The following is a 22,034-nucleotide window of genomic DNA, read 5'->3' as shown; positions in this document are numbered from 1 at the left end:
CTGCTGGAGGCATGGATTAGGTCAGCTCTCTCTTGCTAGACCACAAAGGAGAATGTGGTTTTACGCTGAACCTCTGTCAAGCAGGCAGAGCAAATCCCGGAATCACAGGATGGGTCAGATTGGAAGGGACCACAGAGGCTCATCTGGTCCCACCCTCCTGCTCAAGCAGGGTCATCCCAGAGCACATGGCACAGGACTGTGTCCAGATGGTTCTGGAATATCCCCAGTGAGGGAGACTCCACACCCTCTCTGGACAATCTGTTCCAGTGCTCCGTCACTGCACAGTAAAGAAGCTCTTCCTCATGTTCATATGGAACTTCCTGGGCATCAGTTCCTGCCCGTTGCCTCTTGTCTTAATAAAAAATCCTCTTGATAAGAGGGGGGAACTTCCTTCACCCCATGCCTGCGACTGTGGCTCATGGCCTGGCTCTGACATCAGCTCCTGGAGTAGTGCAAGAGTGGAAGAGTTTGTTCTCCTTGCCTGGATATTTCATCACCCCCCAGCCTGTGGCAGTATAACTTGTTCAGGGATGTGAGCCACCATCCCCTGCAGAAGCTGGCACAGACTGGCTTCCTCTTCCATAGCCCTGGTACGTGCCACACAAGCCCTGATGGTCAGTGATGGAGAACCTGGGCTTTAGAGTAGCTTTGCAAAAGCAAATCCTCCAGTCCTCCTGCTGCCCAGGACTTGCTGCAAGAGTAATTCTGTGCCCTTCTGGTTCGTTGTTCTTGAGAGAATCAGGACCTCTGTGTTCACCATTTTGCCCTGACATTTTACTTTAAATCAGATTTAAATGAAGATCTTTTTTTTTTCCTGTAACCTCTATATTGTAGAGGGAAAACTCTTCCACTGTATTGTGGAAAGCAGAGAAGAAGCAAAGTGATGACATACCTTATTACCTACTGGCACTTGACTTGAGGTTGTGATTTTTTGGCAGCAATTTCTCCAAGGTTATTCCAGCTGGGAAATGATATGGCCTGCTTGCAGGCTGTTAGACCTGGGGCCCTGCTCCTTCAGCAGACATATCTCTGGGTTTATGCCATCTGCATGGTGTAGCCCTCTGGCAACTGCACCATCAGCTCTGATTTGGGCAAAGCCCTCTGCTTCCCGGGAATACTGCTGAGCGTGTCCATTCCCCTCTCCCTGGGATCCCCTGCAGCCTGCAGCACTCTTAATTGATTCAATTAGGATATTATCTTACGAGTTTCCTGTTGATGAAGGAGCTGTCTGCCAACGTGTTGGCTGTTGACACAAAGCTGCTTTTCAAAGGCTCCCCATCCCCAGCGGTGTTATCGCCTGCCCTGTTAATGGACAGCTCGGGATGGGGACAGTGGGCTCCCACAGTGTGCACAGACCTCCGGCTCACTCCAGACACACTCACTGCCCAGACATTCCTGGGTTAATAAGAAAAACGGCTAATTGATAAGATAAATTGGTAGTGGAGATAAATGTGGATAAACATGGGCTGTCCTGACGTTCTGTTGTGGGGAGCCTGGCTGTGTACCGGATATATCACTTGGACTTCCCTGCCCCAGTCCTGGATCTGGGAGCCACAGTCTGGCAGCCTGTGATCCCCCTCCCTTTTGCCAAGGGATCATTGAAGAGTATGATATAACAACTTCCCACGTAATAAAAGCAGACCAAAATGCTTTAAACTACATCCACTCCAATCTTTTTTTGTTATTTTCTTGTCTGTCACAAATATTTAAAAATAGTCCTGGAAGGGTAGAAACAATGGAATTATTGTTTGAGGTTCTTTCCCTTTAATTTTTCTTCCCAACCTGGCTGAGTGCATTGTTGAGAGCAAGACTTGGCCTCTCTGTGCTCTCATGTGCTCGGCAGGGAAAGCACTGCTCTAGAGGGCTGTGTGTCTGTCTGCCTCTTGTCTGCCCATCTCCCCAGGATCTTGCATGGCCCCTTCTGGGAATGTGATGTAAGCAGTGTTGTTTGGAGTTTGGATGGAAACCCTCCCGCAAAGAAGATTTGTGGGACGTCTCCATGCCAACCACCTCCCTTCCACGGTTTTTGCCTGGTGGGGACTGTGTTTCCCTGCCACAGCTGGAGAGGAGGGTGTTCTCCCAGTAAACCTGCCTTGGTGCTGGAGTCTGCAGACCATCTCCTGATGCCTCTCTGGGTATCCCTCCCCCAGGCCTGGTGGAGTTGCTGCACCTTTACCCTTTTCCCATCCCTTTTCCAGAGCTGGGCCTGCTTCCCTTGGCTTTTCTGGGCAAGACCAGTGCAACAACCTGTGCTGTAGTCCCCATCCTGCAAAGTCAACAGGAGTAAGACAGGCCAGAAAAGACACAGGGGACCTCAAAACCTGGAGATCTGCCAGCTTTCTGGAGACTTTCCTTGTCTCTGGAGCATCTCTCAGGTCTGGAGCTGATATTTTCTGGTCGCAGTTTCGTGCTTTTGTGTGTGTATGTGTAGCACTACAGAAGAACCATCAGCCACAGGCTGCATTTCTGCAGATGTGTGCTCCTGTGTCTGCTATCCCAAACTGCCTGCAGTGCTTACAGCCAGTGCTGGGCTTGTTTTCTTTGGAGTGAGTGTTTTAGCTGTTCTTCCCACAGGCTCATGCGTAGGAGAACTGGTGAACTAGTATTTGCTGCTGCCTCCTCCAGAGCTGTGTGGTGTGGCAGCCAGGCTGTGTGGGATCCATAGGACCGAGCCCCTGCCTTGCCACTTCCCCACCTTCTCCTCTTCCTGTACGTGCTGGAGGGTTCTCCAGACACCTCACAACCTCTTTTCCTCCCTCCAGCAAGAGAAGAGAGAGAGAGCTTGTGGCTGACAGGCATAATGGTGCCAACCCACACAGGCCCTGGTGTGGGCTCTGGTCTGGCTGGGGTGCTACTGGTGGCACTGGGCTGGGCTGGAGCAGGACGGGGGGGCTGCAATGAGAGGGTCCCCATGCTGAGCAGATGCTGCAAGAGGCACTTTCTGTCAAGTAAAAGGAAATGGAGATGATCTGGCTGAAGTTCTGGATGGGTTTGGTGGGATCACATGGTTGGGAACAGATCTGGCCAGAGGGTCAGCCCAGGCACGTGCTAATGGGAGAAAACACAGCTTGCACCGTTTGTGCCTTGGAGGCTCACAGTGCTCCGGGGGCGAGAGATCCTCAGCTCGAGTTCAAACAGAGGCGGGGAAAGCTTCCAGTGACTCAGGGATTGCGTTGCTTAACAGCAGTCAGATGTGTGACTTGTTTTCCTTACCCTTCGCCTGTCACAAGCTTTCCCAAGCTCTTCCCCCCAGGCAGAGCAGAGCCAGAGGCACCTCTCCACCATAACGCAACGCAGGTGTTTTATGGGGTATCAGGGATGTGGTGTCCTCCTGTATTTTCATGGATTGATGGAAGAGCAGGTGATCTTGGCTTGCTGGGGAGGCTGGGGAAGGAGTGCTGCCCTGGGAGCCTGCAGTGCCTGGGGGAGGCAGGTCCTCCTCGGGCTCGTTTGTGGCTGCTGGTAACCTGTCTTTCATTTCCTTTTCTAGATGCAAATGCTGGATAAGTTTCCGATGGAAGGAGGGCAGAAGGACCCCAAGCAAAGGATCATCCCCTTTCTGCCAGGTAGGAGAGTGGTTTTGCTCCAGCAAAAACCATGTTGGTTTTGGCATGGCAGGAGCTTTTTCCCATGGCAGGAGCCATCTGAGCAATAGCAAGTTCTTGGCCTGCACTGTGTCCATTAAAACATCTGTGTTTAACTCCTCAGTATTTCTCTTTCCCTCCAGAAGTCACTAGTGGAAGACCTCAACTAAGCAACCCCCCTAGCACAGCTTCTGCCACGGCACAGGGCTGAGGATGGTGTGAGGCTCCCCGGGAACTGCTCATACACTGTTTTTCCTGTCCCGTGCAACTCAAAGAGCCATCCAGAGAGAAGGAAATAACAATGGAATTCAAGCCAATTGACAGCCTTGGCTTCCTCCTGTGATGTTTGGGGCTGATTGCTCAAAGACAGGATTTCTGTGGCATGACGTGTGCCCTGTCAGCCCAACGTGCAGCTGAGCAGATGCAATGGGCCATGGCACTTTGTGGTGTGTGGGATTGCTGGTGGCTGCTGCTATGGGGAATAAAAAGAACCCTAATATGCCTTGTGAAAATAACCAGCCTGAGGGGAGTTTTTCATGCACCCATAGCTAATGGCTTTGACCACAGAGTTGTCTTACCCCTACCCCCAAGTAGCTAATGAGCATATTTAGAAATGTCACAGTGCCATAATCACTTCCAGTGACTGTCAGGTCTGTTTAGTGCAGCCCTTTGTGCTGTACTTTGCCTCCTGGCTCTTCTAGAAACATAAAGGCATTTGTGAGCTTTGCTTTTCTCTGACTGGTGTGAAGAAAATAATTTACACCCCTTTTTAAATAAGAGAATCTTGTCTGGGTTTCCCATAGAAGAGTTTCTGATTCTAGCTTGTTGTGGCATTGTAACATCAGCAAAAGCAAAGCACACCTGATGTGAATACAACAGAAAAGCCCTTGCTGTACAAGTACTCTTGCCAGCAAGGGAAAATGGAAGCCAAATTGGCAAAGGGCATAACTTGGAAAAATTGGATATATGCTTTGGCTGTGCTGCACTTGAAGAAAATTCCCACCAAAATGCTGCTATTTTCAGAAGGCCACGGCTTGGGAAGCCTGGTTGGAGCAGTGCTCCTTGCAGCACGCTCGTCAATTCTTGTTTCTCCTTCTTGGTGTTGAAATAGTTTCCCTTTGCTAGGAAACATGTCACTGGGATTTCCACTGGAGGAAAAAGGGGGTTGAAGTTGCTGGAAAAGAAAACCTGGCTCTTGTGTAAGCAAGCAGTTTTGGGGAGTTATGATGACCTTCTTCTAGAGAAGTGCATGCATTTGTGTGTGTCCTCTGCAGAGATATTTGCCCTTTTGCTTTTGTTCCCTTTCTGCAACAGGCTTAAATAATATCATTTCAGAGGGAGTCACATGTTGACTTGGAAAACTGCTAGTCCATGCTTCTCCCAGAAATATTTCTTGGCATTTCATTTTTGCTGTGGCTTGTGATGGCTCGGGAGACTATTGATGCCTGACAGCTGGTACCTGCAGCTTTACCACGAGTGCTTTGAGGTGCCAGCACAGGATAAAGGGTGGTGTGGTGTGAAGATTCCAGCACGGGATGCTGTCCCACCTCCAAGTAGGAGGTGGCCACTGCAAATCTTGCACCTTGCCTGTCCTCATGGGACAACTTTAGAAGTCCTCTTGCTTGAAGGAAGTTATGGTATTAGAAGTGGGAATTATGTCACCTTTGCCCTCCTGCCTTTGCTGCTCATTATGGAGTGATCAGGAGCTGGTGGCTTTTCCTGGAGCAGGACAGTGAGCCATAACCTCCCTAGTGAGATGGCCTGCAAGCTCTATCTGCTTATGAAAGAGGACTTTACTTGGGAGTAAGGCCCTTTTAATAGTTGCTGGATATATTAGAGCATTTCCTCTATCGAGCAGCTCTTTGCCTTCCCAGTTTGGGATGACAAGTTTTGCTACTTACAGCTGAACCCAAACTTCGTCTCTCTCAGCCTAGAGGTGCTGTCCAGGTAAGCTCAGTGCCAACAGCCTGGGTCTGTTTCTCTGCAAAATATGGTTCTAGTGTGCTTAGACTTGCTGGGGTTTGATTGTGTTCAGCTTCTGTTAGTACTGTAGTTTGCTCCCATTTTGAGCAACATTTTTAGCATCTGAATTTCATTACCAGGGGAGATTTGGCTCCAGTGGTTTACTGCAAGTACGCTGCTTTCTGAGAAGTCTGTTGTAGAGCAACATTAGACATTGTGGCCACTGCAGTTCTCAAAAATGTCTCCTGTGACCCTGTGCCTCTAGAACAGCTCTGGCTTTCTTAGCAAACCCTGAAGCCCCCTAAACCCAGGGTCACCACCACAACCTGACAAGGTGCCATCTGGGTTTGTCTGTCAGGCTGGTTTCCTGGAATGGGAAGAGTGTTCCATGATTACTCCATAGTTACAACACCCAGCCCACAGGAACTCTGTTTGCTTTGTGTTACTTCGTTTTGTTAATGCCTGCTTTGAGGGTTCAACTTATGGGAAATTTCTACAGACTTTGGTCTTTTGAAGTAGATCTTTGATAGTATTCAGAAGAGGCTTTTGTAAGTGCAAGTCCTTCAGCCTACTCAGGTCTTCTGAAGTGGAGTCATAAAGGTGGGTCCTCTGAAGTGGAGCAGATCAATTACACTTGAAGTTTGGGACCAGGCTTGTCCCTTGCTGGGTGGTGGCACCACACTCATCCCGTAGCTCACCTTGGTGGGACCTGGTATTGCCTGGTGGGACATTGCAGTGCTCCTGCACTGTGCCTGAAAAGCTCTGCTGCCACAAAGGGGAATTTGAAGTGGACTCTTGGATCCTTCAGCTGGCTCTGAGCCACTGGCACAGCCTGCTCAGCTTCGTGTGGTGCTGGGATGGCTCCTTGGAACAGCTCTGGCAGCACCCAGCCCTTGCATGGCATTGACTCTGCTCCCTGGAGCAGAGTTGGGAACAGCTGGTGGGAGAGCAGAGACCTGTCACTGCCCAGCTGGGGAATGTCCTCACCCGCAGGAGTCCACACCAAGGGTTACACACTTGTTGGCTGGGAGATGACGGTATGGAGACCCCAGGAAAGAATGAACTAAGAAAACAAATGAGCTCAGTTGGGCCTGCTGTGTAAGGGCCGTGCCAGATCGTTCAGGAAACAGCTTTTATAAGGAGAGTGGAGCCTTCCAAACTCTGTACAGCCCCACTGGCCTGGAGCAGATCCTGGCCAGTCTGCTTCACTGGAAACGTGAGCCTCGGCAAGGAGGGGTTGCCTGAGGCTGAGCTAACCTTGGCTGTAAAATTGCTTTTTAGGAAGCTTTAGCTACAGACAATAGTGAACTCCCAAGAAGGGAGGAAGAGAAAGGGGGGTTTGGTGAGATCGTTTTAGAAAGAAGAATTATACCTCCTTTCTACTCCTTTCCCAGCCCACCAGCCTGCTCGATATGGGCATCAGTGCCACCCACAAACTTTGGGGATTTTTTCCCAGAACAACTGTGGGGATGCTCATAGCTCCCCACAAAGGCCCTGTGAAGGAGGTGGAGGACAGCTCAACTGTTTTCTAGCTATGGTGCCTGACTTGCCCCAGTCCTGTTCCATCTTCATCTGAGCTGGAGATGGCATCCTAATTACTACTTTCTGCTCTAGTAAGATGGACATCTCTCCTGTAGCATGGTTGGGTGGACAGTCCCAGGCTGTCTTGCAACCCCTGTGCAGGACTTGGCCAAACAGATGTAAGGGTAGGACTCCTGGAAACACTGCCTGATCCCCCATCCCAGGAATAGCCCACGTAGCTGGCTGCTCCATGGGCTGGGATTAATTATGTGTACATTTGGGGCTGCCTTTTTTTGAAGTGAGTTTGGAACTTGTGCCAGGGAAAATCTGGATGTGATTTGAAAGGTGCAGAGAAGTGAATTCTTTCCGAGGCAGTGGGGCGGGGGCAGAGGGGGCGGAGTCCTTCAGGGTAAAGCAAGAGGCACAGCTGGTTTTCCACTCTTGAAATATCTGGCTGGGTTCACAGCCATGGTGGGCAGGGTGATGTGTTTCAGGTTCTCTGCCCCTCCAGCTTGCTGGAGATCCAGTAACAGCCTTTGGCTCAAGAGAGGTCTCCACCATTTTCCTTGTTGAAGTCCCTCTGCCTTGTGTTTTTTGGCTCCTTGCTCCCCAGTATAACTTCTGCTCTTCATGAAGAATTCCCACAGGAGGGAATAATTTGCAGAGCCCTGTTTCCCTGTTTGTTTGTTTGTTTGGAGAGATTAACCCCTCCTGTGGCCTGCCTGCTCTCATACTGCTGGAGACACAAATTCCTTATCAGTCCTTTCCCCAGGCTTTCCTGGCACTTTTCAGTCCTGATGAAGGGCTGGGGCAGCGGGGGCCACATTACATTTCTTTGCAACCCCCTCCCCCCCTTTAGAGCTGCTTCAGCACTGTTTGCTCTGATTAGCCATAGAGGAGTTTGGTTCCTCCAGTCCTGGGAGAATGGAACCTTTCTGGCACCAGAGGAGTTTTCACGGCCAGACAGAATATTTCTAGTGGAGCGTCTCTTTTTCTTTGTAGGTATAAACAGGTTTTTAAGATCCAGCAAAAGCAGGCATAATGTCCTGGAGTCTGGGTGTTTGCACAGGGAGATGTGCCAGGGCAGCCATTCTGTATTAGTGCCTTATCTCAGTCCTCTGTTTCCAAAATCAACTTGCTTGACACATTCCCAGGTGATAAATGTTCAGTCCACTCACAGCTTTGTTTGTGTTTATAAAGGACAGTGTATTTTACCACACTTCCTTTTGCAATGACTTTCTTGTGCTAGCAGGGCTGGAGGAGACTCACTGCTCTGATTGCTCATGCATAACATTATGTATGTAAAAAAAAAAATCTAATCATCTCTGAGTCTTGGATTTGTGACAAGAGTGAGAAGCTGGTGAAGTGGAGTCTGCAGCAGCACTGACCTTTCAGGCTGATGGAATGCTCCACTATCAGCAGGATGTGCAGAGTTGCCTCCCCTCACATGTCTTCCCCTTGGTATTCCTCGTGCTGATGTTGAGGTTGAGGCAGGAGCACTGCTGGGAGGCTGTTAGGAGGAAAGTGAGTCTCTGAGGATGTTAGAAACATGGAATGACAGAATGATTTGGGTTGGAAGGGACCTTAAAGATCATCTCATTCCAACCTCTTGCCATGGTCAGGGACACTTTCCATTAGACCATGTTGCTCAGAGCTCCATCCAACCTGGCCTTGAACACTTCCAGGGATGGGGCAGCCACAGCTACTTCTGGAGCTACAGTGCTAAGTGTTGCAGAGACCAAATGAATAATGCAATGTGTTTCTCTTGTGTTATATAGTCCTTGGCTATGTGAAAAGCCCTGGTGGACAGCACTGTTATTCCCATTTTTAGGTATGGTCTAAGGAAAACATGCCCAGGAAAATGTTGCATCTCACTGACCCAGCAAGTTGCCCATCTTTCCCTTCCAGGAGGGAAGTGGTTTCCTGTGCTCTCTTGCCTTTCAAGTTGAGGATTTATACAGCTGTATTTGGCAGCACTGAAGGGTCTGCAATTATGTTAATTAGGCATTTTGATTAAAATCAGCTTTTTGTTAGAAAATAAACTTCCTTGTTGAAAAATACTAGATTGAGAGCAAATGAAGAGAGGAGCTGGATTTCCTGCTGGTTCATATGCTCCATGCCTGGGCTAATTTAAGATCACTTCAGTTGTGGTGATGTATTTATTCCCAAAACCTATATTATTTTTATTATTATTATTCACTAGCATATGTTTGTTAAACATTTAAATATTCCCACACCCAGAACTTATTTTTTCAGACATTTATAACATACCCACCCATCAGTGATTTCATTTTGGCAGACATAAAACCAAAACAGCTATTCCTTACTACTGCCAACAGAACTAGTGTGATCCATTCATCTTTTTTAAAATCATCATTCTAATAGAATCCTCTGCAGCAAATATGCTGTGATTGCTGATGGAAAGAGAAAACTGTTGATCATTTGCTTGTCTGATGGAAAATAATTGCTAAGGGCAATGAATGGAACTCTGACCTGGTTGTTGTTCCCAGTCCTTCCAGACAAATTCTGTGTTCCCAGGCTATTCACCATCAAAATCTAAAAGACAGATTGAATAGAGGGGTGATTTTTTTCACTGTATCATAAGAACTGCCAGACTTGGCTCTCGCAGGCTTTGAGAAGGAATGCACTTCAGAGCAGAGCATTTCCCACCATGAATGTCTCAGCCCCTCGATGTCAACAGGACATAAATGAGGAGCAATCCTTCTGGTATGAGTTGGTCTGACCCCATGCCTGTCACTGGAGGGCAAGGATAGACCTAGCACTGAGTAGGTTTGCTGTGTGCTCCCTTGGACAGTCCAGTTTCAAAGGCATTCTGCATTAACTGAGCCTAGCAGGAGACTTGGCTCCTCCGTAAAGTTCTTGTTTGTTTTCTTTGCCAGCTGAAGTTGGGTTGGCTTAGTTCATCTCTGCTTAAAAAATGCATTGGCAGGCTGCACAAGTCATGCGTGGTTCAGATCCTGGCCAAGTCAGGGAGAAGCAGAGGAGGGTCACCCGGCCTTGGATTTAAAATTGCGATAAGCATGTGGCCATTTTCCCATGTCCTGTTCTTGGGTAGCTTGGTAAGATCCAGCTTCTGGCTTGAGCAATGCCACAGCTCCTGTGAAGACTCACAGTAAGGGCTGAAGCCATGGTGTGACTCTCCAGAGTGCTTTTCCCTCTTCTCATGTTGCTTGCAAAGAGAGCGTGCTGGTCTTTGGTTATGATGGGAGTTTGGGTTCTGGTTTGCCCCTTGGTGACCTCTTAGATACGTGAAGGGGTTGCATGGATGGGCACGTTGCTTTCCCTGCATTCAGGGGTGGGATTGGAAACCCAAGCAGGGACAAAAAGAGATGAGAGTTTCCTGTGATATTGGAGAACTGTCCGGAAGAACTTGAGGGGACTCCATTACCACCCATCTCCCCAAAAAGGAGTTTTCCGGGTGATTGTGTTGCAAAGCAGTGCCAGTTCCTGGTGCTCTGGGAAGTGGTCTGAAATCCTACCACATACCAAGCCTTTTGATCACGAGTCTCTACCTGTATCTGTTTCACTGTCTGCTAATGGCTTTTGTCTCCTTAAATGCCTGAGAATCTGTTCCCTCTGAGAGCAGCTTGAAGCATTTAGGACTCATTAGACTTCAAAGGAAAGAGGCCCGTACCACAAGCCAGAGGGAAGGAAACAGAGTGGCAAGAGGATCCCATTAATGGAGAACAAAAATAAACCCCAGACAGGAAGGAAAATTCTATAGGTCTGACTCAGAGCTGCAGTCCCGACACAGTGGCTTTGACGACCAGTTTGTCACAGGAGTGACACAGAGAGAAACCCTCTGGTTTGGCTGCTGCCCACACTAGACCTGGATGCCCTGAGCAAGCTGGGAGCCTTCAGCAAGGGTCCCACCTGCACTAGTAGCTGCAGGGATGTCATTTGCCAGGAATATTGTCCTCCCAGTACTTGCACACCAGCAAGCTGTGAGGTATCAGGCATGTGCTTGGATGGGGGCTGCTCCTCCATCATCACCACACTGGCAAGAGACCATGGGGATGCAGTTTGCTGGTAATTGTTTCCTCCTCTCTCTCCTTGAACATGCTTGCCACTTTAAATGTGCTTTATTCTGACAAGGTGTTTAATCTATGGGAGGGAATAGGCTTTTTTTTTTGAGCTACGGTGCTTTTGTCAAGAAGAGGACACACAGGAAATAGGTCCTGACAGAGTGATTCAAGAGAGTTGTGCGTGGGTGTTGTGCTGACCTGCTCTTCTCTCTCCACCTCTCCTGTTTTAGGGAAGATCCTCTTCCGCCGGAGTCACATCCGTGATGTTGCAGTCAAGCGCCTGATACCTATTGATGAATATTGCAAGGTAAGGGCAGGTTTCTTATATCCACCAAAGATGAACCCAACCTGATCGAGCTCGATCCTGATTGACTGATGCTATATAATGGTGTGCCAGTGCTGGGAGAACAGGGAGTGTGGGTTATCCACTGCTATCAAACCCTTCCTTTGATGAAAACCCACATGAAAACATTCACTTTTCACTCCTCATGAAATGCAGAGGGCTTGCACATGCTGCTGGGCTTTCCCTTTCTCTTCTCCTTTCCTAAGATGTGTTGGTATTTGTCTGGTATAAACCAGAACCAGCTTTCCAGATGGGCTGGAAAGGACCTGGCTGTGTCCTGTCTGGTACAGGCGGTTTGGAGCGAAATTCTTGTGCGCGGGACTAGGCTTGTAGGACTCAGTTCCTCAGGGAGCCCTTCCCATCTATTGGGAACATACCTCCTGTTTTATGTAGAAGACAGCACTTTCTTGGTGGGATGGTTCCAAACTGGGATGTAAACTCCTGTTACTGGTTACATAAACCAGTTATTTACGCAGGAGTGAGATGAGTTGTACCTGAAGAAAATTATTGGAAGCCAACAGAGATAAGGCTGAGACGATTTGTTCCATACTCTTAAAGAATATAAAACTAGACTTAAATTTAAGGGAAATTGTGATTTTAGGGCATTTTTTTTGGTGGGGGAAACAAAATACCAAAGTCCATAAAAAATTATTTTTCCACAAATAAAGTATGCCAGATCTCATCATGCCGAAGAAGGACATTAGTACTTGCAGCAGCTATGAAATGGCCTGAAGGTAGGACTGGTACCTCCAAAATCCAGTCTGAATGCTGTTGAAAACATATACAAAGACTGCAAAACCTAAGGGAGGAGATGAGAAAATGGTGAAATATCCATTGCATTCCTTAGACACAGGTGGTGTGGAAGTGACTGTGTCCTGGGACTTTGCTTGGTGGGAGAGGCTGTGGGTTTTGGGACTTGGCCAGACCTATGGAAGGGATTTCGTGGCTGGAATAACAAGTACAAGGATAAAGGTGAATTAGTAAATGCATCTTGACAGCTCTGCAGTGGGGCTGCAGATGAAAAAACACTGCAGGCCAGGAGAGCAGGTGAGAGCGGAGTGATGGAGATGTACAAGGTGTGCTTGGAGCTGTCGGGGGGTAAGCTGATGGTGCAAGTAACTGCTTGATTCCATCCAGGCATGATCAGCCCCTTGTCTTGTGAGTCACTGAAATGTGTCAGCTGCATAGAGACGCACACAACCGTAAATTTAATTTTTGGGAAGAAAAAGTCCCTAAGTGATAAGATGCTGCTGCTGACTCTTTCAGAACGATGCCATTAATGGCATAAAATATAATGAATCCATTTGACTTAACAACTGGAACATAATGGCTGATGTTATATGACCCACTTAGGGAGCTGAGCTCTCCTCCTCCTGTTAATGCATTACCAAGGAATACTGTGCTCGCCGTGGCCTTCCAGTTGCTGCTGCTTAACCGTAAAGCAGCTGAGCTGAGGGTGGGTGTGGGACCAAGGAAAGGCTGCAGAGATGCAGAATGAGCAAGGAATTATCAGGAGCAGGAAGATGTCCCTGCTTGGGCACGTCATGCTGCAGATCGCAGGGGCAGTGTCCCAGTCCCTTGCTGCCATGTCTGTCATTGGAGGTGGATGTTGCTCTTGCTTGGAGGGTGGTGGCACAGAACAGAAATACAAAATGTCTCCTCCAGCTTTAGCCCTGCTGAGGAAGAGTTGAGGCTCAGGTGCATATGTTGAGAACATGTTCCCACAGAAAAAATTTTTGCTTTGTTGCCATCTGCTGCCAGGGAAGTAGAGTGTCTTTGTTCTCTTGGAGAGCCCTGGACAGGTGGGTGAAATCTGGGGTAGAAGCAGGGAAAAGGAGCAAGGGAGAGAACCATTGATTCCCAAGGCAGTGTTTTTGCTGGAGGGCTCTGTTTCAGGTCCCACCATACTAAAAGCTGTGCAATTGAAGATAAGGTGCAGGAAAAGCAGCAAAAGAATCAGAGCAACTGGTAAGAGCAGTCATTTGCTAAATGAGACTTCAAACAACCATAGGAATAACAAGGAGGGGGACTGAGGGTCTGTCCCATTTCTCCGGTTTGTTCTCTTTGTGTTCTACATCTATTGGTCTTTTTCCTGGTGTGGGAACTGCCTTCCTTCTGTCTCAAGGATTTTGAGAAAGTGTTATTGGAGAGTTGAGGAAGGAGCTGCAATGCTGTGGTGCTCTACCCCAAAGAGACAGGGTGGACCACTAAAAATATCACTGCCAGAGAATAATCTTTTCTCACTCCCTGGAAAATGGATTTTGATGCAACAAGGATTTTCTGTCTTTGGTCAGTAGCCTCTCTCCTCAGGCTTGCAGGCAACAGTGTGGGTGAGGTGACTTGCTGTGCCTCCAACACCATGGACTGAAGCCATGTTCTGATGGCCCTCCATAGTTCACTCCTTTGGGTGGCAGAGCCAGAGGTCGGACAGACATCATGCTATTTGTGCCACTGATTTAGTGGCTGCAGCTGCTGTAGACCATGGCCAGCTGGATTGCAGGGTGGTCTGCTTGACTCAGCCACCACTGTACCAGCAGAGTCAGTTCTGGGTGGGCTTCCTTCAGAATGTCCTGGGAAACAAGCTATGGGTCTTGTCTTTCCTCCTTCCAGCACAAGGTGTTTTCTGTGATAATCCCCTGCTTTCAGAGGACGTGGAGCCTTCTCTAGGCCACAAAATCGGAGTGATTTTGGCATGGGAGAATTGCATAGATCATGGGATGCTGGAACTGGGGAGTGGTACCATGTGGGAATGGCGAGCGATACCACATGGGAATGGCATCCATGCAAAACTTGATCTTTGAATAGCCCTTCCCTGGACCCAAAAGCCGTGGAGTGAGTAGTTTTCTCTCTCCTGTCTCTCACATGATCTTGTTCGCATCTGGCCCGTGATTAGTGGTCTGACTGTCTGCTGTGCTGGCAGTGAGTGACTGTCTGCTGAATGGCTGCAAGGGCTTTTAGGGGCCAGCAGTTAGGTCAATATGTAGCCACATCTGATCTGCGTGGTAACCCTGGGGCTTTGCAGATGTGGCTTCGTCTCCAATGCAGCAACGAGTGGAGGTTTGGTTGCCCACACTGCTGTCACGAGACTGCTGTGACAGCACGTAGAGGGGAGTGGGAATTATACAGAAAATTGGTTAAACATCTGCTCCAGTTTGGGCTGCAGCACTGCTCCCTGATTTCGAATGGTCCCTATTTTAATTGCATCGGGTTCTTTTACTTATTGCAGTTGCCATCATCTGTGACTCCATTCCCTTGCACGAGCAGAGGGCAGGCAGGGCTCTCTGCCAGGCAGCTGCCGTCCTGCAAAGCCCTCATTGGAGCCCACGTTGGAAAGGACCTGCAAGAGCTCTGGCCAAGGCAAATATTGCTGCCCCAGCCTCTGCCCCCAGCCCCCCCAGCCAGACCCACTTTCATTCTGCAAGTCCCACTGTTGAATCTTTTTTGCAACAGGCTTCCTCAGAGGGAAAGGAGAAAAGTAGAGGCAGTTTGTATCTCCTGCCATTCCACATCAGCATAGTGACCTTCCAGCCCTTGCCCTGATGAGCTGGTGTCCGTGCTTTTGCCTCCTGTTGCTTCTCTCCCTGCCTCTTCCCAAGCTGCCATTGCCCAGCGGAGCATTTTTGGGATGTGCTGGTCAGGGCTGATGGCACTGGGAGTTTGCCACATGTAAACTGCCCAGCCTTTCCCAAGGATAACAGTTCCATGCCCCCAGAATGGCTGGGAAACTGAGCTCTGCCGCAGTCAGAAGGCTGGATGCCAGGATGGACATCCCTGTGGCTCTTACCCTGCAAGGGAACATCTGCCCAAAAGGCTGGAGCTGAGCTAGGCAGGGCCTGAGCAGTCTCTGCTTATTCTCCTTTAGTCTTGCGTGTGGTGAGTGTAACTGGGGGGGCTCCCTGGGTCTTGCTCCACTTTGGTGTGTGTTTGCTGTAGCTCTCCCCAGCCTGGCTCTGTGCTCCTGTGTGCAGGAACCATGTGAGTGCCAAGCTGGATGCCATGTCCCAGGCCCCTGTGCTCCGAGGGCCTGTCCTCACCCAGCCTCTTGCACAGCCTTGATGCTTCCCATCACTGTTGTCTCTGTTTCCTCCTCAGGCTCTGATCCAGCTGCCTCCCTACATCTCCCAGTGTGAGGAGGTTCTCCAATTCTTTGAGACGCGACCTGATGACTTGACACCCCCCAAAGAGTAAGTTGGTTGGGCAGCTGCTACCTCTGGGATGGTGAGGAAACACAAACTGCCTTGAACTTGTTGATATCTGTGAGTCTGACGTTCATCAACTATTCCCCCACAAGTCACAGATCTGGGATTAGGAGACTTTCTTGGAGAGGGAGCATGGGCTGTGCAGCTCAAGGTGGACACCTCTGACCAGTCAGACAACTCCTGTCCTAGCCTTCTCCAGTGGGGAAGTGGAAACACTTCTCTGGGACCTCATGAAGTGCTGGTCTCCTCCTGAGCCACTTCCTACCTGCAAGTACCTGTTTCAGAAACATGGTCAATCTGAAAAGCCTCATTTCACATGGTTACTAAGAACCTCTGCCTCGTTTGAAGGGCTCTTTCCCTTAGCCGGGTCCATGAGCCCCATCCATATCAACGCTCCGGAGCCTTTCCATGCAAACCGAGGAACATTTGCAGGGAATTTTGCGTCCCTTACGCAACTCTGTGTGGTTATAAGTCTTGTGACTATGAGCTGCTTTGGCCAGGAGCCACCCATCTCTTACTAATCACAAGCAGCATAAATCTGAGCAGCCGCCTCCATCTCCTGCTATGCTGCTCTCTTTTTATGCTGCATGTGACACGGTGCATGGCTCTACCAGGGCTTGAGCAATGGAGGAGGCCTGATTAATTGTGAGAGAAAAGGCAGTAAATTGATTTGACAGCACTCTGTATTGGAAGGGTGTGGAGGTAGATAAAGGCATTTTGTTTTTGTCTTCTGAGAAGCGACTGAGCCTGTCAGGTCTCCAGCTAAGTATCATGCTTGTGTGGACTGTATCTTCTCTCTGGGTTTTTGATTATTTTTGTTCCTTTTCACAATTCCCCCTTCCCCCACCCCTACTTTCCTCCTTTGGCTCCTGTTACTTTTTGCCTGGCCTGTCATCATTCCTCCTGCAGCTCGTGGTCACTGATGAGATTGGTCTGAGGGCCCCAGAGCCCATTAACTAATTGCTTGCTGTCAGCTGACGCTGTCATCCATCCTGCCCAGCCATTGCTGACCACTTAACCTTCCACCCCATTGGTCATCCCTCAGGGAAGGCGTCACCTCAGGGACAAGCGAGAGACACAGGAGAAAGATGAGTTTGCCAAGGACATGGGGGGAGGATATCATGGGGGTTAACAGCCCCTGGGGCTGTTTTGGGATGTGGGGTGCTGCCTGTGCATGGGTCTTGGAGCCCTGAGTGAGGGTGGTGAGCTGCTTTGCAATAGGAGTCAGCTTTGGAACCTGCCTGTAGCTGAGGAACCTTCATCCATAGTGGAATGAAGGGCTGCTTCAGTTTTACACCCACTTTCCTCACCTTTATTTTGTCTAATAGGCTGAGCCAGAAACCAGGCAGGGTGTGGGCTGTGGCCAGAACAAGGAGCATATTCCAATGTGGAGGGAGATGTATGGGTGCTGAGCAGCAGCCCCAGAGTGGTGCAGCTCTGTGCCTGGCTGTGTTTGAAGCTGTAGCTTCCAGCCCTCCGTCCTTGCAGCAATCAGTGCCATGTCCCTCATCACCTCCCTGGTTTGGGTCTGAGAAACAAGGGGAGCCAGATGCACCAGCCCGAAACCAAATCCCAAGCACATGCTTGTGTTGTGGGATCCATCCTCAGGGACATCCCACAGCATCCTGTAGCACCACTTGTCAGCTCCTGGGTGCAGAACTACTCTGTGTTGTGTGAGTGTTTGGCCTTTGCAGTTCTGGGTGGGTGAGCAGGTGATGCACCACTGAATCCAGTGGTAGTCATGCCTCCCCCTTGCCTGCTTCTCTCCAGGGAGGGCAGGCAAGCTTGCAGCACACAGAAGGACTTATTGGGTGGCTCTTTTCCGTCTGCCTCCAGCAGCAAAATGCTACAGCATCTCAAGGACATCTCTATTGTGTTCCCCATCCCATTCTGAATGCCAGAGGGGTATTTATTAGCTACAATACAAAATGCTAATTAATAAAAGTCCTTGACTCTCTCTCCTCTGGAGAGATTGGTGGGAGCCTGTTCCTGAGCCCCGAGTGCTGGCAGGTCGCCAGGTTACCAGTAACGAGATGGGAGCTGTGATAGACGGCTGGGCTGGATCAGACGTGATGGCGTGTCTGGGGTTTGGCCGGATGTCATCATTCATCCAGCAGATAAATACTTTTCTCCGGGAATTTGAAAGGGAGCCAGGCCATGAACGGAGTGGAAAAAAAAAAAAAAAAGGGAAGATTTTTATGTTGGGTGGTTGAAAGGCGGGAATGAGGGAGGGTAAAAGGACTGGTCAGCACGCTCGGTGCCAAGCCAAGCAGCCACTCTCAGGGCTCTCAGGGCTCTGTGGGTGGGAGCCTTCCTGCTCTCTGTCCTCTCCCTTGGCTTCCCTGGTTGACACCTCTGGTCCCAGCATGCCCACAAGAGTGGCAGCTGGTGGCACTGAAGGGGATGTGCCTTTGAGTGCTGATGGATGTGCCTTTGAATGCTGTTTTGTCTGGGATGCAGGTGAGGGTCCCTCTAACTTGCATCACCCCAGGATGTCAAACCCCTTTCAGGGGCCACAGCTGACTGCAGTCTGTGGAGCTCTGATTTAGCTGCAAAGGGTGAATTTAGTCCTTGGATCTGGCAGTGTCTGGGAAAGGAAAGAGGAGGTTGGACAGCCCATGCATTTGTCTCCAGGCCCCTGTGGTGTCTGCTTTCCCCAGCACTGGAGCTCTCTCTGGGCCAAGCCAGGGCTCTCTGCTTTCCTGCAGTGCAGCTCCCTTCAGTGTCCCTGTGGTGGTGTTGGGAGCACCAACACAAACAGGTCACTACTGGATCCCATCCCTGTAAGCTGAGTTCCTCAGCCCTTCTCAATCTCTTGCCTGCTCTGCAAGCTCCAGCCTGTCCTGTGGAGAGGGAAAGGGTCAAATACTGACTTTGTGCCTCCTTCTCCCACCATCACTTCCAGTTGTGTGGGACATTACAGCCAAAAGTGGAGTTGAGACAGGAGTCTCCAGCAGTTGGAGGGCGGAAGAGGGAGGTGAAGCCCTTCCTCTATCCCCTCTTTCCTCATCCCCAACTTTCCTGTGTACTCCTGCCCGGACAGACCACTTCAAACTGGAAAGCAGACGGAGATTGCAGTTTTTCCACTGGCAGTGACAACTGGTGGCTTTTGTGATGTGGATCCCTGTCCAGCAAGCTCTGGACTGGGATAACTCAACAGCTTCTGCCCAGTGGTTTGTCAGTGAGGCTGAATTTGGAGGAAATTTGGAAGAGCTGACTCTACTGAGCAATGCAAAGGGGGCAGGGGAAGAAGGAGAAGAGAAATGGTTATGGAAAAAGAAATCTCCAGAAAGTTGCAGTCTGGGGGGATGTGGGATTTTTCTCCTCAGTGTTGGATGGAATCCCTATATTTTCAAAGAAGAGGAGTCATCAAATTCCTGCTCCCCACATATCTCAGCAGGTCTGACCAGCAGCAGGATGTCCGGCTGTTGAGGTGGGAAGTTGCTGTGCATACCCCCCTTACCTCCCACCCACCCTTTTTCAATTTGAAGCTGTTTTTAACCGCAGCAGAGAGTTTCTGGAATAAGGCTGGAGAAGTCTGAATGGCTGGGCACAAAGCCACTGCTGAGTCAAGGCATTCAGCTGCTCACTCTCCTCGCCAGCTGAATTTCGGCTGTGCAACATGAGGGAGCCCAGGTTAACTCTGTAGTAAACAATACAATAGTAGTTATTAATAAGTTATTAATATTCCTGAGTAGTTATTTAACCATTCCCCACAGTTACAAGTGGGATTTGGTGGGGAAGGAGCCGTCTTGGTGGAGCTTCCCAGAGGCTGGTGACAGGAGAAACCTCTCAAATTTAAAGCATCTTTCATTATTTTCTTTTTGGTAGTTGAGCAGCCCATCAGGTATAAGACACTTAAAGTTACTGGTTTGAACCTTTTGGATTGTGAACCCCTTTTTTTTTTTCCAGTGGGGGCACAGGCACAGCTTTTAAAAACTATTTTCTTCCTTTCTATATGCCTGGGTATCCTCTGAGCTCACATCCACAACTCGCCTTCCTGCTGTTTCTGCCAAACAGCCCGTGGCTGAAGGGAGAGGATTTTGGGGCGTTTCAAGGGCAGTTCAGCTCTGCTGCTGTGTATATTTTCTTTGCTGGGGTGGAGGACCAAGTGCAGAGGGAGTAACCCTGCTCCTCCCTGCCAGGGAAAGCATCACTGGAGGGAGCAGGGGATGGGCAGGACCCAGGGTTCAGCTGAATCCCAGCTGCTGCTGAATCAGCAAAGGGCTCTCAGTGCCGGGGGCTGCCTGTGCCATCCGGGCTGGAAGGTGCCTGGAAATGAGGTGAGAGCTGACTAGATGAGGAAAGGGTGTGCTGCTAATGAGGTTATTCCTGCAGCAGCCTCACTTTGTCAGTAACCCCTCGAAGCCCTGGTGCTGTGCAGTGATGTGGGGGTGGCACTGGCAGTCACAGTAGTAGATTGCTTCCCACATGGAGACTGACAGGGAATCCGGGCAGGCACCAGCCCCAATAAATCAGGGAAGGGAGAACTGGGCTAAAAGGAGTCTCAGGCCTGATGTGATCTGACTGGGCCAACTTGTCTCTCGTACGAGGAAGGACATCGATCTGTTGGAGCTAGTCCAGAGGAAACCAGCAAGATGTTTAGAGGGATGGAGCACCTTTCCTATGAGGAAAGGCTGAGAGAACTGTGTTTGTTCAGCCTGGAAAAGAGAAGGAAGGCTTCAGGCTGACCTAATTGTGGCCTCCCAGTACCTGAAGGGAGCCTACAGGAAAGATGGAGAGAGACTATTTACAAGGGCCTGGAATGACAGGACAAGGGGGAATGGCTTCAAACTGACAGAGAGTAGGTTTAGATTGGATATTAGGAAGAAGTTTTTTCCTGTGAGGGTGGTGAGGCCCTGGCACAGGTTGCCCAGAGAAGCTGTGGCTGCCCCATCCCTGGAAGTGTTCAAGGCCAGGTTGGATGGGGCTTGGAGCAACCTGGGATAGTGGAAGCTGTCCCTGTCCATGGCAGAGGGTTGGAATGAGATGATCCTTAAGGTCCCTTCCAACCCAAACCATTTTCTGATTCTATGAAAGGTCCTGCTTAGGACCATAGTACTGGCAGCCATTGTGGGTAAAAGATTTGTGTTTGGTCCAAAGTGTCAGAAGAGGATGATTGACAAAAGCATATTTCCATCATTAAAACAGGGAGAAAATCTGTTCATTTCCCTCGTTTCCATAAATTGGAAGTGCAGATTTGTAACCAGTATCTTCCTTAAGCAAATCTCTTTTCTTCCTGCTTCCCTGTAGCTTTTTGTGTGCTTACCTTTCCTTGTAGTTGAGCTGTGCCAGGAGCAAAAGTTTTCCTTGTCACCTTTGTGTGGTGTTTGGGGAGTAATAGGGGCATGAACTAGAAAAAGGGGAGGCTCAGGTCCCTACTCCAGGATGGAGTGACTGCCCCATGGAGGAAGCCATTCCAGGAGTTTTTGCTGGTCAACTAGAGAGCCATGCATTGATGGCTTTTGGTTTGGATACTTGCTGGCTTGTGGCTTTTGGGTCGTGCCCTGCTATCCAGACAAATTACAGCTTGTGTACTGAACTGTTTGTTTCACAGTTCTCCTGATGCCTAGGTGCAGATTCACCAGGATCTCAGCTCCAAAATAGCCATCTCCTTCCCTTTCTGCTGAGAACTATCTTTTCTAGATGACAACAGACAGAAATACCAGAGGGGTTGAATCCATTCTGCAAAAATACGTTTTGTGCCAGTTGCATGGGCAGAGCACTTGGTTTTCTGTGCTAACAGAGCAGGTTTCTGAGCCTGAGGGCTCAGCTTGGCTGATTCTCCAGTGGTTAAACACAGGGGCAGCCCTGGCGCTGGAGTGTGGGGACAGGGGCTCCATTCAGAGCTGACTGGAGCATTTGCTAAACATCAGTTCTCCCAAACAAGAGCTCTGTTGTACCCCCATTTCTCAGTCTCTCTTGCCTGCATAAATCTTTCTAATATCTCCAAGCTTGCTGAATACTTAGAAGATGAACTACCTCCTGATAGCTATTTTGGTGACCTTACTGTATTCCAGAAGGAATTTTTTCTTTACTAAGAGAGGATTTTTTTATGCGGGAGATGTTTTCTGGGAATGCTGACCTCAGATCCATCTCATCTTGATGTGGCTCCTGTGTGGTTTTGCAGCAGCTGGAGTTATTTTCCTTCTGTTAGTGTTCCACTGTCCTTCACCTATTCCATGAGCTCACTGAGGCCAGGGCTGTGGGGCAGCAGGGATGGTGCTGAGGTCCCTGAGTCACATGTTGGGGCACCTTCCTCTCATGAGTTCCACTGCAAGGTAGGCTTTTCTACATGGCAGCCTCAGGGCCACCTGCAGCTCAGGGCCCTGCCTGGCCTAGCAGCCACCAAACATGCCTTAGGAAAGAGTTTAAAGCC

At 49.5% G+C, this 22,034-nt stretch overlaps 1 protein-coding gene across 2 annotated transcripts in view; it reads left to right on the top strand.

Annotated features, from left to right (window-relative positions):
• The window catches only part of SH3PXD2B (SH3 and PX domains 2B), a 70,035-nt gene that overhangs the window by 26,379 nt on the left and 21,622 nt on the right, over positions 1-22,034 (top strand). For both annotated transcript variants that reach the window (XM_027718792.2, XM_039385275.1), the window contains exons 3-5: positions 3,491-3,566; positions 11,344-11,420; positions 15,549-15,640. In XM_027718792.2, the coding sequence (XP_027574593.2) occupies positions 3,491-3,566; positions 11,344-11,420; positions 15,549-15,640 (245 nt within the window). The remainder of the gene's footprint in view (positions 1-3,490; positions 3,567-11,343; positions 11,421-15,548; positions 15,641-22,034) is intronic.

Source organism: Pipra filicauda, unplaced genomic scaffold (genome assembly GCF_003945595.2).
Source record: "Pipra filicauda isolate LSUMZ 115617 unplaced genomic scaffold, ASM394559v2 scaffold3_size10097308_pilon, whole genome shotgun sequence".
Taxonomy (NCBI): domain Eukaryota; kingdom Metazoa; phylum Chordata; class Aves; order Passeriformes; family Pipridae; genus Pipra; species Pipra filicauda.
Note: the sequence above shows the minus strand (reverse complement) of the source record. Positions and strands in the feature narration are given on the sequence as shown.